This window comes from Colobus angolensis, unplaced genomic scaffold (assembly GCF_000951035.1).
Source record: "Colobus angolensis palliatus isolate OR3802 unplaced genomic scaffold, Cang.pa_1.0 Scaffold38, whole genome shotgun sequence".
Lineage (NCBI taxonomy): Eukaryota > Metazoa > Chordata > Mammalia > Primates > Cercopithecidae > Colobus > Colobus angolensis.
The window spans coordinates 9,569,514-9,587,454 of NW_012117154.1; the positions used below are offsets into that span (position 1 = coordinate 9,569,514).

A 17,941-nucleotide genomic window follows, 5' to 3' on the forward strand; every position below is an offset into this window, starting at 1 on the left:
AGACTTTTGTTGAGGCCCTTTTCTTGTCTGTGCCTGTTGGCATTTCCGGCTTGCCAGCTTTTCCGCTTCCAAGTGTGAGAGACACAGAGAAAGCCCAGGGGGTTCACCACCAATGCCGTTCCCTGGCTGCCCTGGTACCTGGCTAGTCTACTTTCCCTACGCATTTCAGTCTTCTACTGTTTGTTGTGGATACTATATCCAGGCTCTTTTGTTGTATTTAGCAGGAAGGATTGGGAAGCGCTTGTGTGCTCCATTTCCCAGAAGCAGCAGCCTTGCCGCTCCTTTTGTGCATGTGGCATCTGAGAGCACAGATGCCGGAGCTGCTGGGGCTGCCCCAGCTTTGCCTTGCTCAGCTGTGTCCCCAGTGCAGGCCCTCCAGCCTCTCTAGCGTCAGTCCTTCCATCTGTAAGACAGGGTGATGGTGGCTCCACACCTCATTCAGTTAGAGGGACAAGTAAACGCATCAGCAGACACCAGCTGCTGAGGACAGGCCCAGCCAGAAGCAGACAGGAGCTCCTTGGTGTGGGGGTACTGTCACTAGTGGCCTCGTTACCCAGCTGTGCACACGTTGGTGCTGGTTTCCAGCGGGCACCCAGGCAAACAGCGTCGCCATTCCGGGCACCTACTTTTTGAATGTCTGTGCCCTTTTTTGTGGGAGGAGAGATTTCTGCAAATATACTTTTCTAGTTTAAAGATGGCAAGTATTTTAGGCTATTGGTACATTCTGCCAGGTTGCCCTGTATAGAGCCTGCAACTGCTACACACTCCCCAGGCTTCCCAGAGAGCCCTGGCTTTGTGACGACCTCACTGTTGTCACTGCTGCTCTTATCGATAGATGTCTAGGACCAACCCCCAGCGAAGAGAGAGAAGCCTGATTCTGGAAGGTGGGGCTGCCTTTCCCCAACCTGCCCTTGCAGCTGTGCCTGCAGCTCTGTCCTCCGGGGATGGCCCTGCATCGCTGCTGACCCATGGGCATTTCTGGAGGGGGCCAACAGTTCTCAGGGTCTCTCCTCAGGAGCACTGGGGTCCGCACACTCTGCTGGGTACCTGTCTTGGCCGTGTACGAATCCCAGGGAGGCTGCACAGGGCAGAGGGGTCTCCCGTAGCTGAACCCTGCTCTGAGCCTGGGCCCTCCTTCTGCTCCTGCAGCTCTTCTGTGTCACCTGTTTCTGTTACTTTAATAATGACAGTTCCTTTCTTGGGAAGGCACCTTGTTTTACCTGTTTTTCTTCAAGGACAGCACAGAGCCTAAAGCTTAGTGACTGCCTAGGAAATATTTGTGAAAATAATCAAGTTATTAATTAATAACTGGTGTTACCTCCAGGGTGGATTTCAATCTGCTCCTTGCATTTATGGGTGCCTGCAGGTGGGAACCAGGGCTGGAGCAGCCCACCCTGCTCCTGTAGGCCCACCTCCCACACCACAGCAGGGTGGACTGGCCCCTCACCCACCCAGTGTCTCCCAGCCGGGGCTGCCCACACACCACCGCACGCAGCACCTTCCCCATGGCAGATGCCTGCTCCAGGGCAGGGCCCTGCTCCACAGTGACACGGCGTGTGATACCACAGGCAGTTCTCCTCCCGCCAGCCTCCTGTGTGCAGCTTCAGTGCTTTTAGACCCGCCATTGGAGCTGAATTCTTTTTCTTTCTTTCTTTCTTTTTTTTTTTCGAGACGGAGTCTGGCTCTGTCGCCCAGGCTGGAGCGCAGTGGCCGGATCTCAGCTCACTGCAAACTCCGCCTCCCGGGTTTATGCCATTCTCCTGCCTCAGCCTCCCGAGTAGCTGGGATTACAGGCGCCCGCCACCTCGCCCGGCTAGTTTTTTGTATTTTTTAGTAGAGACGGGGTTTCACCATGTTAGCCAGGATGGTCTCGATCTCCTGACCTCGTGATCCGCCCGTCTCGGCCTCCCAAAGTGCTGGGATTACAGGCTTGAGCCACCATGCCCAGCAGGAGCTGAATTCTTAAATCGATTGTGGGTTTTGAGTGAAGCTGAAATGAATAAACACATGTTACACACGTGGACAGTATCTATACGTGGAACGATTATAAGGTTTGCACGTTAAATAGCCCTTGTATGTTAACTTCCTAAATATACCTTTATGGGCTCAATACCACTTTGCCATAAGCAGGTAAGTAAAGAAAGAAATCTTGCATTCTGGTCCGTGCACTGTTGCACGACTGGAGCTGCGTTGATGCCCTAATCCTGGGTCTGTTTCATCTTTGCAGACAAAGAGTGATGTGTGTGGGAGTGGGGGTTCAGGCAGGAGCGCTCACAGGGGCTTCAGAGACGGTGAAGTGGAGAGAAGAGCTGTGCCTATTAAATGTAAGCGCCCCGAGCTGCCATGAGCCGCTGCGTGCGGGCCAGCAGCCTCTGGTGTGCGCTTCCTCTGACTGCAGAAGGAATCATTAAGTCACATCAAGCCTGGGGCCTGTTTAGAAGCTGTCAGGACCATCCTTACTGCTCCCTGATGCCTCCACTGTGAAGACCCAGCCCAACTCTGAATGCAGGGACAGCACCTGTGCTTTTTCTGGCAGGCACAGCTCAGAGCAGGAAACCTGGTCTCCACTTTGGGCAGACAGCAGTGGTCCAGGCAGTGTGGTCACCTGGCACCCCTTCCTCCCCTCCTCGTGGCCAGGGCCACGGCCAGCCTCCTTGTCCCTTCTTCCTCAGCCCAGGCTTGGGAAAGGATGCTGTGGAGTTAGAGGCAGGGGAGCTTCGGGCCTGGTTGCGTCTCTCCCTAGCCTGGGGACCTTTGAACAGTTCCTGAGTCTCCTCGCACGGCTCCTGCAGCAGTACGTTGAGGTGGCTACAGATGTTTGTTGCTGTGAGTGGTGCTCAGCCCTCAGGGGCGTGTCCCTCCGCCTGTGGCACTGGTGTCCAGGGAAGAACATTCAAGTACCTGGAGATGTCACCTGCCGTTTCTGATCCCCCTGGAGATTTCACCTGCCGTTTCTGATCCCCCCTAGATTCTCTCCAACATGACATTAAAGAAAAGATACTTTTGAAAACCAAAGGGAACTTTTAGAAGTCAGCGTAGCTCCGAGACGGAGGCCTGTTTCTGCTCTGTCTTGGAGCTGAGAGTGGCTCCAGCCAGCCACCCCGTTCCTCCAGTAGCCCTAAGTAAGGAGTGCTGTGTCCCTGACCTGAGAACTTGGCCCATCCAGGGGCCTGGACTGTGTCTGTCACTGCCAGGGGTGGGAGATGTGGCCTCACAGCTGTCGCAGGGACAGTTTCCACCGGCTCCTCTGCCATGGGAGAGAATGGAGCAGACAGGCCATGAGGCCAGCATGTGAGCACATGGAGGGGTCCTGCCTGGCGGCACCCTGCAGCTAGACAGCACTACACGCCCGCTGGCCAGCACTGAAAAGGCGGATCGGACCAGGTGTTGCCAGCGGCGTGGAGGAGCAGGAGCTCTGTGTGCTGCTGAGGGAATGTAGATAATAGAACCTGGAACTCTGTGCACTGCTGAGGGAATGTAGATAATAGAACCTGGAACTCTTTGCGCTGCTGAGGGAATATGGATAATAGAACCTGGAGCTCTGTGCGCTGCTGAGGGAATGTAGATAATAGAACCTGGAACTCTTTGCGCTGCTGAGGGGATGTAGATAATAGAACCTGGAACTCTGTGCGCTGCTGAGGGGATGTAGATAATAGAACCTGGAACTCTTTGCGCTGCTGAGGGAATATGGATAATAGAACCTGGAACTCTGTGCACTGCTGAGGGAATGTAGATAATAGAACCTGGAGCTCTGTGCACTGCTGAGGGAATGTAGATAATAGAACCTGGAGCTCTGTGCACTGCTGAGGGAATGTAGATAATAGAACCTGGAGCTCTGTGCACTGCTGAGGGGATGTAGATAGTGGAACCTGGAACTCTGTGCACTGCTGAAGGAATATAGATAATGGAATCTGGAACCCTGCGCTGCTGAGGTAATGTAGATAATAGAACCTGGAGCTCTGTGCACTGCTGAGGGAATGTAGATAATGGAACCTGGAGCTCTGTGCGCTGCTGAGGGAATATGGATAATAGAACCTGAAACTCTGTGTGCTGCTGAGGGGATATAGATAATAGAACCTGGAACTCTGTGCACTGCTGAGGGAATATAGATAATAGAACCTGGAGCTCTGTGCACTGCTGAGGGGATATGGATAATAGAACCTGGAACTCTGTGCGCTGCTGAGGGAATATAGATAATATAACCTGGAGCTCTGCGTGCTGCTGAGGGGATGTAGATAGTGGAACCGCTGTGCCGTGGCGTTGAACCGTTTCTTAGGACACTCCGCGTGCAGCTACGCAGGATCCCGCCGTTCTCCTCCCAGGTGGTACCTGCAGGAAATGAGTGTGCTTCCATGAGAAGAACTGTGCACAGATGTCCAGAGCAGCTTGATTTGGGTAGCTCCCCTTGGAAACAGCTCGAATGTTCTTCACTGGATGAATGGAAGCCAGTGGTGGTATTTTCCCACAGTGGAATTCTAAACAGAAAGGAACTGTTGATACGCTCAGCAGCATGGATACATCTTCAGTAAATACCGACTAAGAGAAGCCAGACACAAAAGAATATTTACGACGTGATTCCATTTGTATCGACTTCTGAAAGTCCCCGAGTCTATAGTGACCACAAGTGGGTGATTGTCAGGGGGCAGTGGCGGGTGAAGCGGGAGCAAGGACCGCGGGGGACCAAGGACTGCAGACTTCTGTGAGCCGCTGTGGGGCCGCTCCAGGTGTATACACAGGCAAGACTGTCACACTGTAGACTTTGAGTTTGTGCAGCCTGTTAACAATCAATGATACCTTTAAAAGGCCACGGCGCCACCTTACACACGCAAGGATAAATGGTGAGTCGGTCTACACTGCTGCACGGGGCCGTCAGAGCTCTCACTGAGTGCCTGCTCCCCTGGCCCGGCCCCTCCTCCCACACAGCCCCGGGGCCTCTGCGCCCCTTTGACCTCAGGCGCCAGCCTCCTGGGTTGTCTCAGTTGTGCCGTGCCTGTCACCCAGTAGAAGCAGCCCCTGAGGCAGGACGTCCACACAGCCTGCATTCCACAGAGCCCCACCGGCCTAAAATCACACAGGGTCAGAATCTAATGTAAGGGGGTTTATTCAAAGGTGGTTGGAGGCTGGCCCACCCAGAAACACCAGCTCCAGAGGAATGGAGTCCGCCCTCGGAAGCAGGGAGGGGAAGGGTACCCTAGGGCAGGCAGAGGCCGAGGGGCTTTTAAGCAGGATCGCGGCGTCCTTCCTACGAGGTGGGCGCAGTCACAGCGTTTGATGGGTGACGGGCAGTGCCTGTTTCGGGGAAGGGTACATTTAACCCGTCAGAGGGTGCGGCAGTCATGGTTTCCCGTCTTCTGGTCTAAGCAGTGCAGAAAACAGGGAAAGTTCATCTACAAGGGTCATGAACCAAGGAGGCAGGAGGTTTCTGCCCCTGGCGTTGGTTAATTCTCTCCAGTCTTTGTGCAGAACAAGGAAACAGCACATTAGTCCCTGGCCTGAGAAAGGGGAGCTGCAAGTGCACATCAGGGGTGCAGTCCCATCTCTCACGGGGCGTGAGGCACGGTCCTGTCTCTCACGGGGCTTAATGTGCCCAGACTGTGTTCATGTTCACACCTGGGAGGAGGGAAGCGGGCATGGTCTGTGCGGCGGGTCCAGCCGATCCACAGGGCCTTGGATGAGGCGTCTCTGCAGCTGAGGCTGGCCCTGCCAGGACTGACCCCAAGGCTGTGGCTAAATTGGGCTCCCAGCACTGGCCCTGTGTCCTCTGTAAGGGGTTCTGCACCCCAGATCTACACACGGACTGTCCCCACCTCTAGGCCCCACACTCAGCCCCCTTCAGCCTGTGTGTCCTCAGGGCACCTTCACTCCATCCACCTGGATCTCCCCATCTTAGTGACCGTCTCCACTGTGGGTGCCGAGACCCTCTCTGCTTCCGAGACCCTCTCTGCTTCCGTAGCTATGCATCAGGGCCACTGTGTGAGCTGGAAGTCGGCGCAGGGAACTCTGGAGAAGGGAGGGAGTTCTGGGGAGGGGAGCCATTACTAACAGGGAAGCCCCAGGAGGAGGGACCACCATGGAGCGAGGACTGAGCGCGGGAAGGAGGGTGTTCTAGGCCCAGGCAGGGCGGGAGTCTCAGGGGAGGAGAAGTGCCGGGGGCTTTTACCCTCAGGGCCTGTGGCAGTTGGGGGGTGGTGGATGAGGCCTTAGACTAAACTCTGAGAGAATGGGACCGTGGAGAGTTGTCTTGAGTGGGGAGGAGGGAGGGGGCTCTGTGTTGCTAGTTGGAGGCGTCCCTGGCACCTGTGACGGCAGGGGCTGGAGGGTGGGACAGGACTTGGGGGCAGTGAGGGTGGAAGAGGGTCAGAAAAGCTCAGATTGTGCCTCACATGGTGGGTGGGGGCTGCTGGGTTTGTTAATGCATGGGATGGGGTAGGTCAGGAGTCGTGCTGGTCACATATGTCAAATGTGGGTGTCTGAAATCCCTGTGGCCACAGCTATAGGCTGCATCCCCTGGGATCTGGGGTGCAGCGTGTGTTCTGGCCTGAGACACATCTGGGGGTGGTGGTCCACAGACCCCCTGGGCAAGTGCAGACAGTAGGAGGAGGTGGGGACCCCGGGTGCAGATGCGGGCCACGGGGAGGCAGGTGGGGACCCTGGGTATAGACAGGAAGGGAGGCAGGTGAGGGCCCCGGGTATAGACAGGAAGGGAGGCAGGTGAGGGCCCCGGGTATAGACAGGAAGGGAGGCAGGTGAGGACCCAGGTTACAGACAGGAAGGGAGGCAGGTGCGGGCCCCGGGTATAGACGGGAAGGGAGGCAGGTGAGGGCCCCGGGTATAGACGGGAAGGGAGGCAGGTGAGGACCCAGGGTATAGACGGGAAGGGAGGCAGGTGAGGGCCCCAGGTGCAGACGGGGACAGGGATGAGGCGGTTGGGGGCCCAGGCCCTCACGGGATGACTGTGCCTGTCTCTTCTTCCCCTCCCATTGCATGGGCTAAAATGTGCTAAATCTCCAGCACTGGACGGGACAGAGGGAGGGACCTGGATAGACCAGAGTTCTGCCTATTTCTGGAACGCAGTATGGGGAGGGGTGGGCAAGCCTCAGAACGGGCTCCATTCTGAGGAACGGCCAGTCGCATGGGGCCTTGGATGCCCGTGGTCAGAGTGTGGGCTGCTGCAGGCTCCACTTCAGCCCTTCATTTCCTGGTAGCCACCAAACTGCCCCATGGACTCTGGGCAGATGGCCAGTGTTAGCTGGGAAGGACAGCAGCAGCCGCAGAGGTGGCAGCAAGGCCAGGGTACTTTGCAGATGGCATGGACGGGCAGGTGCCCAGGGACAGCCAGGGAGCAGCTGACACCTCATTCACCCTGGCCTTCCAAGTGGTCTGCAATTCTGGGAGCTGCTAACTGGAGCAGAGTAGGTCCTCTGGGGTCCTGGGCACTGAGTCCCAGGTGACCTGCACTGCACAGGACAGCCCCTCACTCATGCTGCCCTTGCAATGAAGAGAGGCGCTGGCTGCAGCTCGCTGGCCTGTGTGACTGATAGAGGCTGACAGCCTGGAGCCCCAAGCACCCCTGGCAGGAGCTGACCCACTTTCCCTTCCCTCGGCTGGAAACCTTGACATAACAGATGGCTGCAGGGCCCTACTGTCCCTCTGATAGAGAGGAGAGTTTTTAATTAAAAAGGAGGCACAGAGCTCCAGAGCGGCCACACCGAGATCCAGTCCATGTGTGCTGGTCCGTCGGTACCCACAGGTGAAAGGCTGCAGCCGGGCTTATCTCAGGCTGCCCGTGTGCGCGCAGAGGTGCTTATTGGGCCACGCCATGCACTGGAACTGATACTCTTCTCTCCTTTCTGAGACCTTTCTACACGAATGCACTACTTAGAATGAGTCACCGAAGCGATGGCATGAGCTCTGCTGTCCAGCAGAGCTGTCCATGGTGCCAGAAACGGCCTCTCTGCTTTTCCCCCGGGAGCTGCTGCTGCCCACACAAGACTGTTTGGCACTTTAAATGTGCTTGTGGATGTTTAGTTTTAAACTGAAAAAGCCACATGGGGCCAATGTGCTGCACAGTGAAGCGAGAGCATTCGTATGCAAGGATGATCTTCAGAACCCTTTGTGCTACGTGAAGTACTCGTTGAATGCAACGTGAAAATCCTTGTCCTTCAAAGTGTCATTTTATTACAAATAATAATGTAATAAAATTATAAATTAATACAAATAATATTACAGATAACAATTTGTAATAAAATTGCAGTAATTTTGTGATAGTCTGAGTGTGTTGATGAAGTGACCTATACATGCGTTTTTAAGCACAATAAGCACGGGTGTAGACAGCGTAAGCGTGGGTGTAGACAGCATCAGCACGGGTATAGACAGCGTGTCACTTTGTCAGTGCAGAGATGCATCTAAGGCTGTGGCTCCACCCCGACACCTGTGGCTGCTCTTTGCAGATCCTCCTTACACACCACACAGGCAGTTGGAATGGGCTTTGCCTCTGTGTTATCTTTGTATTTTTCCTCTAGCATATTTTTAACAGAACTATTTTATTGAGAAAAAAAGCCCTTTGTCCCATCTTTTAACCCATCGCCTCTTCTTCTGTGTGAACCGATTGAATCGAAGGGCAGTGTCCAGGCAGCTCGATGATAGTGGGGGTTCGGCTTCACAGGGTTCTGTTCCTGGTGGATTTTGCGAGGCAGCCCCCCTGGGTGACGTGTTGCCCTTCAGGGAAGGACTCAGTGTGGAACTGACTCTGCAGAGCCCAGTTCCTCAGAGCAGGGTCCCCACCGTGCCGCACAAAGTTGCCCTGACTGTCGCACGAGCTCCTCACCTTCACTACCATCATTCTTTGCTGGTCAATCATAAAATGAGGCCTTAATTTTGCCCAGTGGGCTCCGTCAGTTCGCTGAATGACAGTGCACAGCAGTGACACGATGACTGCAGACAGCGCTGTGTGCGTGGAAGACGCTTGCCGAGAACTGCCAGGGACACCAGCTGTTTGGCAGCTTAGTTGACGGGGACTAAGTCACATGAGAGCATGAGGGGATGAGGATGGCAGGCTCGGGATGTGAAGGGCCAGCTCCTACACCCTGGCAAGGGGACTCTGGCACCCCGCAACCGTGTGTTGAGGCCACAGCAGAAGCAGGGGGGCAGAGCCGCAGGGCGCTGGGCCTATGAGATGCGAGCCCCCAGGGCCTCACAGGGGTAGCTCCTGCCAGTCTCTGGCTGCTGAGAGAGGTGCTCCTATGAGCCTGGGCAGATGCAGACCTTGGCCAGGAGCTGCAGTGGCCTGCCCAGTGTCAGGAGGGAGATAGCCGTGGGGCCTCCCTGGAGACCTCTCCCAAGGCCCTCCCTTGAACTCCTGCGTACCCTGTGCCAAGCATGCGAGGCCTGGTCAGCACGTGGCGGGTGGGCAACCCCTTCCCACTGCCACCCAGGAGGCCCCTGGATGTGCATGGGCCATGAAACTCTTCTCTAGCAGCAGCTGTGCCTTCTCTCTCCAGGTGACGCCTTCTGGGCCCCATCTGTCCTTCCTTACAGCACCCTCAGCGCCTTAAGCCACCACCCCCAGCCACAGTTTGGCAGAAGGATGGAGTCCAAGGTCTCAGAAGGTGGCCTGAATGTGACCCTTACCATCCGCCTGCTGATGCATGGAAAGGTAAGAGGAGCCGCCACTGGCACTGTAGGAAAGGCGGCCGCAGCAGACAGAACCTGGTACTGCCTGGGTCTTTGGATCATTTTTTAATCTTATTTTAAGCAATCTCAAACTTACAAAGCAGTTATAGGTACAGCCCCTTTGAGACTCAGTGCCAACCTGACACCTCCGGCGTGTTTCCTACCACCAGGGACCTTCTGCGGCACAGCCACACACAGCCGTCCCTTCTGCGGCACAGCCACACACAGCCGTCCCTTCTGCGGCACAGCCACACACAGCCGTCCCTTCTGCGGCACAGCCGCACACAGCCGTCCGTGTCAGGGCACCCGCACGGACGCATTCCTGCCCCTGGCTCCCTTCATAGCGGCCGCATAGCATCCCCTGGTGCCGCCTCGAGTCCCTTCCGCCTGGAGTAGATGGTTGGCTCTGACTCTGCGGTTGACACTTTGCAGTGTGTGTGGAGCACCTGTGCCTTGCTCTAGGTCTCCTGGCCGTTGGCAGGAACACAGCAGCAGCTCTGCCCTGGGGTGTGCCTGTTGGCCGCTCCCAGGAGACTCCTCAGACTTTCAGAGCGTGTGTTTCTATCCTCTGGGAGGCGGGCTGCTGTGTTCTTCCCCGGCTCATCCTTCCGTGACCACGTGACCAAGGCCTGACAAGTCCCTGTTCCTACAGCCCCATCCTGCTCTCTGTTCATCTTGTCCTCCTTGTCCCAGGCCTGGAACCAGCCACTCCCTCAGTAGCTCCTGTATGTGGTGGCGTGTTCCGGAAGCCAGGGCGCGTGGTGCTCCTGGCTGCTGTGGGTCCCGGGCTGCACCTCCACAGGGCACTTCCTTCCATGTTCAGCTCTCCATATGGAACCCCAGTTCCAGCCTCACAGCACAGGGTCCCCCAGTTCTTCCTGCCTCAGGTGCGCACCATGAGGAATCCACCTGCCAGTATCTGTGTGTGGCCTCCCTCCAGGAGGAGGCTGGCGGAGGCTCCGGGCTGTAGCCCCACAGCACTGGCACATCCTAGGTTTCCAGAAGACAGCCTCCTCCTGCGGGAAGGTGGTGGTGCCCACACCCAGAGCGTTCATTCCTGCAGTGGAGACAGAGGGACCTGCCTCTCCAACTTGTGGGTGTCAGGAGCCAAGGCCCCATGGTAGATGAGGCTCCGTGAGGCCAGGTGCACAGCCCCATCTCCAGCAGCAGTGGCCATGCCACCCAGCTGCACTCTGGGGGGGAGGTGACCTGGTTGACAGGGGCCCCTCCTTGTGTCCAGTGTCCCTCTCCCTCCACAGACCCCTCTGCACACCGTCCTCACGGCCTCCCTCTCCCTCCACCGACCCCTCTGCACACTGTCCTCATGGCCTCCCTCTCCCTCCACCGACCCCTACGGCCTCCCTCTCCCTCCACCGACCCCTCTGCACACTGTCCTCATGGCCTCCCTCTCCCTCCACCGACCCCTCTGCACACCGTCCTCACGGCCTCCCTCTCCCTCCACCGACCCCTCTGCACACTGTCCTCATGGCCTCCCTCTGCCTCCACAGACCCCTCTGCACACCATCCTCACAGCCTCCCTCTCCCTCCACCGACCCCTCTGCACACCATCCTCACGGCCTCCCTCTGCCTCCACCGACCCCTCTGCACACAATCCTCACGGCCTCCCTCTGCCTCCACCGACCCCTCTGCAGGCCATCCTCATGGCCTCCCTCTGCCTCCATGGGCCCCTCTGCACGCCGTCCTCACAGCCTCACAGAGTCACCATTGCTGGCCCCGCTTCAGGTGATAGGCACAGTAGCATCCATCAGCTCCACCCCGCTGCTGGACAGGGAGACACTGGGCCACTCAGCACAGCGGGGAGTGTGTCCCAGACCACCTCGGGCTCGCCATCAGAACTGTGGCAGCATCTTCCAGCGTTCCTTTTAACAGGCTGCCTTTTAAATAGCAGTCATGGAGCACTAGCAGTGCTAAGTTTTATTTGAGTCACACAATGGAAGGAGGCTTTATTTTTCACACATTTCTTCCAGGGTTTCCTGGCAGCCTGAGTGCGTAGGTGATGCCCCCTGAGTTATTTATTGGGGGCAGCCAGCTGCCCACCCCCGGGGCACTTAGAGTCAGCCCATCTCTGGCCTGGTCAGGTGGGTGCCAAGGAAGCCCCGGCTCAGGGCCTCTGTAGAGGCAGCCTGGCTTGTACACACACACCCACCCCGCCCCCACCACTGGCAGATTCTGAATTCTCCCTTCTTCACTCACACAGGGAAGGTAGGCAGGTTTCGGCAATGTCTGCCTCCAGTGTTTTCCTCCTGCTCTATGACATCATCTTTCTGTGATTTTTTTTCCTGCAGGAAGTTGGAAGCATCATTGGGAAGGTAATTATTGATGGAATCTCTGCCTCTCTTGGGGTCTCTGTGAGGGGATGGTGAGGACGGCAGCCTCCTTGGGTGCTAGGTGGCACCCAGTAGGTGCGCCTTTCCCAGTAGGTGGGTGGTGTGTGTTCCATGAAGTCAGGACCCCAGAGGTGTCACCTTTATGCTGCGTGACGTTGAAGCTGGTCCCTGGCTCTGTGCAGCCTGAGGGGAAGGGGTTCTCCCCAGCTAGTCGCCTCACTGCCCCCTGCCCGTGGCCTTGGTGGCCAGCCCTTCTTTCCCGGTTGAAGACCCCACAAAGAATGATTTCTCACGCATTCTTCAGCCGGCCGTGTAGTCTGGGTGGTCTCCAGGAGTGCCGGTGGAGGCGGCAGCCCCCAGACACTTCCTTTCCAAATCAGGGCTGGCCCAAGGGAAGTAAGGCCCAGTTTGGAAGCCTGCTGCCCCGGGAGGCTGAGCAGTGAGGGCCACCTCCCCGTCTTTGTCACATTTTCACCACCTCCGGGGGTCCTGTGTCCTTCCCCTCAGTCCCACCATGGGGGCGCCTCTAGTAGGTCATTGTCCCGGCTTCCTCCCAAGCGCTTGAGAGGGCGCGTCTCCGAGAGTCACCACCTCCGGGAGGGCGAGCCAGAGCTCAGCGGGCCATGCGGGGCACCTGAGGGCACGCACACTGCCACGTGCCACGAGTGAGCTGCCGTGGGGAGTCAGGTCTGACCTGCACCACCCTTGCCAGCTGTGTGCCCGTAGGTGGGTGCACCTGCCTTCCTGGGCCTCAGTTTCCCATCTGAAATGTCCGCCAGGGCGTGGTGGGCATGAAGCTTGGCCTTCTTAGTGGAGAGGCTGGTCTGCTCCTCCAGTGCCGGTGGGAGGCTCTGCTGTGTGGGCACATGGGCCAGGCCGCTCCCCACCCACCCTGGGCCGCATTGTCCTCAGTGCCAAAGGGACGCCTTTTTCTTATTGTCTAAATCTTTATTCTAGAAAGGAGAAACTGTGAAGAAGATGCGTGAGGAGGTGAGTGTGGTGGGTCCTCACCTGTCTGCAGCCATTCCCGGGTGGGTGGGGAGGGTCCCCAGACTCTGCCCCTGCTGACATCCTGCCTGTGCTCTCAGCTGGGGCCTGTGGGGAGTGCAGTGTGGGGCCTCTTTCCCCCTACTCGGGCCTCCTGTGCTTCCCTGTGGGGAAGGAATCCGTTGGATTCCTTTTGCTAATTAAAATTTCCTTGTAAAGGAGATTGTTGAGAAGCATTTTACTGTTCAGTCGTGGTTTGCCAGTCAGCGGACAGAGGCATGTGTTTGTGTCAATTGTCAGCGGACTTTGGCCCCCGGCCCACTGGCCCAAGGGTTTCTCTGCTCTCACCCTAGAGTGGTGCGAGGATCAACATCTCAGAGGGAAACTGCCCAGAGAGGATCGTGACCATCACTGGCCCCACAGACGCCATCTTCAAGGCCTTTGCCATGATCGCGTACAAGTTTGAGGAGGTAACCTGCACCCGGGCACCTTGGCCAGCCTGGCGGGGGCGGGCCTGGTCCCAGCTGGCTCCCTGGGCCTTCTCCCCTGTACCTGGACTAGGGGATGCCCCAGCCTGCCCAGGCAGCCCCATAACTACACTCACCTCCTTTACCTCCCAGGGCCTCTCCCCAGCTCTGGTTCACCTGGTCAGGGGCCAGTGTCCCTCTGTCCTTCTGAAGTCAGCTACTCCCGGCTGTGTGCCTTAAGTCCACCTCCCTCAGCTTCCCCAGACCCTGCCCTGGGGCACCTAGCATGGCCTCAGAACACCCCACCCTTCCCCCCAGGGCACACAGCCTGGCTGACCCTCAGGCCCCACCAGCACCTCCAGCCTCCAGCCAGCTCTGCCACATGGCTCGCGACGAAGCCCTGGCTGGCACAGCCCTGGTCCTCAGCCACACAGCACCATGCCTCTGGGCCCCCCATGAGAGCTGATGTAGCCTGGCTTAGATATGGATGGTAAAGGTAGAGACCATCCGTGTTGGTGGTGGTTATGAGACAGAGAGAGACAGAGACAGAGAAACAGAGGGAGAGAGAGAGGCAGAGGGAGACAGAGAGAGAGAGAGAAACAGACAAGAGACAAGAGAGACAGAAAGAGACAGCGAGGGGGAGAGAGAAAGAAAGAGCAGCACTTCTGTGTATTCTGTCATTGAGTGAAATTATAATGTATTCTATGTGTTTCTAATTTTCTTGAAATTGCTGGAAGTTAGAGATGCATTTAGTGTCTTTGAGGGGTGACCATTAAGTAATGAGGTGCACTTTGTGGGAATAAACAAAGAGCCCTCCAAGGGAGAATGGGCAGAGGCTCTTTAGTATTCAAAGCTGGCCATGGTGGTGGTCGGTGCCATCTTCTGTGCTTGGCAGAGACTCAAAGTCAGGCAGGAGGGGGAACTTCGGAGTGGGAGAGGAGGGGAGGGATGTGCCCGGGGAGAGGCAGTGGGGCTAGAAGTGGGGCATCCCATGTGACTGGTTGGGGGAGTGTGCGAGGCCTTTTCCAGTGGGTCCTGAGTTGGAAGTGGGGACGCACATCAGGGAAGCTGACTGCTCAGGGCCGAGTGCAGCAGAGGCTGTGGCCTGGCCTCCAGGGCTGGATGCTGCAGACACTGGGGCCAGTGTTGCCCTATCATAGGTGGCCTGGCCACTGTCTGGAGGTTGTTTCTTAGTTTCCCCTTTTAGCTACTCTCTCATTTGCAAGAGGATAGCCAGTTCAGGAGAGGCTAGAGAGCCAGGTCATGCTGCTTGGGGATGGTGCAGTTGCCTTTTTGGTCAGCTGTGCTGCGGGGTCCTCTGGATCTTTCTGTTGCCGAGTCATCCTGGCCATTGTCTGACGGGAGACTGATGGAATGCAGCAGACCAGCATCGTGACACCAAGACAGAAACAAGAACAACCGAGTCCCCGGACGGTGGTGAGACCAAGAGTGCTGTTACCCAGCCCAAGGCGAGAGGACACATCCCACAGCCGTGAGGACCAGCCTTGGAGAGCCTCGTGGCCGCTCCTTAGCGTGCTGGGCAGCCCGCTCCTGGGACCTTCGCTCTACAGGTGACATGTGCAGTGGCACAGATGCCAGTATGGCTGGCCAGCAAGAAACCTGGAGAAAAGCAATTACCTACCGCTGCTTATGCCAACACATCTTCCACCCAGGGCAGGCGGTGTCCCGAATAACTTCTGCCAGAGTTGGCGATGTGTTTCTGACCGCAGTTTCTGCCTGTGTGATTCCCACTGTGGGAGACAGTCATCCCTCCCACAGGGTACACAAATAATCATAGGTGGCCTGGTTTTGGAACTTAAGTTTGAGTCAGAATTTCCAGCTGTGGAGATTATAGAATTAGGGTCTTTGCATACAAAGAAGTCTCAGGATACCTTTCCGAAGGTGTCTGAGTTATTCATCTGAGGCCAGCAGGGCCTGGTGACTGGCCCCAAGAAAGCAGTGTCCTGGTGGAGGCATATGGAGACTGGGGAAGGGCTGTGGCTCAGGCCAAGAGGTTAGAACCGAGGCCTGTGCCCTCCAGCTTCAGTTGGGACCTGTCTTTGTTTCTCCCTCGTGGCCAGTGTTTAACAGCTGGTTGCCCTATGCAGGTTGCTGAATTTAAGTTTCAAATGACCTGGGGACCGATCAGTAAACTTTAAGAATTGGTTGCTTTTCTAGGAGAAAGGGATGCTAGCAAAGTCACAGGTGATTTGTTTAGAGTCAGTTGTCCATGTAGATGCAAGCAGAAAGCATCAGCTCTCATCCCCCAGGGTCCCATTTGATGAAATTGGCATGTCTCGAGATTTTCCTCCCTGGGGCCTGGTGGTGGGTGGTGTGTCCAGTAGTTAGTGAGAGTGAGGGCAGTGGTTACTGTTTGGGATAATCAAGAGTGGCATTAGAGAGGCCGGGCGCGGTGGCTCAAGCCTGTAATCCCAGCACTTTGGGGAGGCCAAGACAGGCAGATCACGAGGTCAGGAGATCGAGACCATCCTGGCTAACCCGGTGAAACCCTGTCTCTACTAAAAAAAAAAAAAAAAAAAAAAAGAGTGGCATTAGAATGAATACGTGTTAACCTAACAATTATCATAAAGTGAAAAGAAAATAGAAAAGGGACCGTCACCAGAGGTGGATGACAACCAGGGGCCCGTGGAGAATGAGAGGGAGAATGATTAAATGTAAGCAGATGAAAAAGGAAACAAATCAGACAGAGGTCTTGTCAGGACATCTGAGCAGAAACTGGCCCTTGTCCAAGGTCTTCGGCTCGCAGGAAGGTCTCAGATCAGCCGTCTGTTTCTGAAGAATGGCTGCCTCTAGAGGATCTCAGAGAACCTCAGTGTGAGGTCCTGTATGGGAGTCATTTTCTGGTTGTGTGGAATTCTGAATCGCCACTTTGGCTGTGAAATGTGAAACCAAGGACTGATTCCATGGAGCTTCCCTGCTGGATTTGTTAGCAATACCTGGTAAGGCCCCTTCCAATGAGGTTAGAGAAACAGATTTTCTCTGATGTCCCTTCCAATAGACAAAATCTCCTGGTTGAAGAACCTAAGGAGGATGTTTGGGAAGATGTCATGGGAAGCAGCTGTAACCTACGCTATTATGTAGGTTACGTAGGGCTGTGCTGAGTCCTCTGCAGTCATTTGCCATCTCTGCCTGCAGCAGGACAGAATCGAGTATCAGGAATCCCTAAAGGTACAAGCCCTCCAGTCGTCAGTCCATGGAGGGAGAGCTGAGGTGTCTCCAAGCGAGCAGACTGTATGGCCAAGAAAGCTCGAAGGATTCGGAGTTTTCATCTTTGGGTCCTTCGGTTTTTCCAGAAGACTGGGGATGGTCAGGACAGTGTTGTTCTTGAGTAAGGGGTAACCACTCACAGAGTTCTGTTATAATGGTTCGTGTAAAATGTATTTCTCAATCACTTCACGTAAAAGTTGGTGTGCTTCAGCTTGGAAATACAAAATCAAGGAATTATTTTTAGCAACTTTGAGGATTTTTTTAGCTTTTAAACAAGGAAATGCTTCAACCCATCCTGAAAATAGACACAACGAAAGCATTTCCAGTCCCAGGTGGACGCTGGTTAAAATCTACCTGAAGGTGTCCAGAGGGCCCTTGAGGCATCGCTCTGGGGCGTTGTCTCAACTTCACACCATGTCGGATTGTGCTGTTGACAGATACCTGGCCTTAAAAGAACCTCAGCAGTCTTTGTAAAGCTTCCCACCGATGCTGACTGGAGATGTTCATCCATTTGTCTACGGCATGAGGAGTAGTTTCATGGATTGACTTAGCTAATACCCGTTTGAAATCATCCGGTGCCAAAGCCAGCTGTCTTGCGAGCACCAGAAAAGATTGAGTAAAGGTACAACCAGAATTTTCAGAATTTGTCCGTTCTTCCTTTTCAAAATCAGGGGCGAAGTGTGGAAATCTCACAGTGGCCTCTTTGCTTGCCTCCAGAGATCCAGCCTTCAAGGCTTAGCTGGAGTCAGCCGTGGCCAAAGCACTGGTGGGGCAGAATGACCCCCCAGGGCACCTCCTCCAACGTCCGCATCTCCATCTGCACTGGCCTTGCGTCTGCAGTCACCACCTCTCTAGGAAGAAGTGTGCCTGAGAACTCAGCACGCGGCCCATGTTGGGTGGGCTTCCAGCAGAGATAAAAGCCCCTGTTTCCAGAGCATCCACCGCCACGGGCCCTTGGCTAGTTGACAAGCACCGGCGAGTGTGATGAGTTCTGCATCTGGCAGACTTTCTCCATCACAGGGGACTGTGCCGAAGGAGAGCCAGGTTAGCAGCAGCACACTGTCCCAGCCTGCTTGGGCTGCCATTGCAAAATGCCACAACTGGGCAGCTTACATAGCAGACGCTGGTTCTCTCACAGTCCAGGAGGCTGGTAGTCTCAGATCAAGGTGCCATCAGGGCCGGTTCCTCTGAGGCCTCTCTCTTTGGCTTGCAGACGCCACCTTCTTCCTGGGTCCTCAC

General features: G+C 55.9%; 1 protein-coding gene across 2 annotated transcripts in view; it reads left to right on the plus strand.

Moving 5' to 3' along the window:
- PCBP3 (poly(rC) binding protein 3) overlaps positions 1 to 17,941 on the plus strand; it is a 197,785-nt gene that overhangs the window by 143,987 nt on the left and 35,857 nt on the right. For both annotated transcript variants that reach the window (XM_011954196.1, XM_011954197.1), the window contains 4 exons: positions 9,501 to 9,655; positions 11,979 to 12,002; positions 12,978 to 13,010; positions 13,361 to 13,477. In XM_011954196.1, the coding sequence (XP_011809586.1) occupies positions 9,501 to 9,655; positions 11,979 to 12,002; positions 12,978 to 13,010; positions 13,361 to 13,477 (329 nt within the window). The remainder of the gene's footprint in view (positions 1 to 9,500; positions 9,656 to 11,978; positions 12,003 to 12,977; positions 13,011 to 13,360; positions 13,478 to 17,941) is intronic.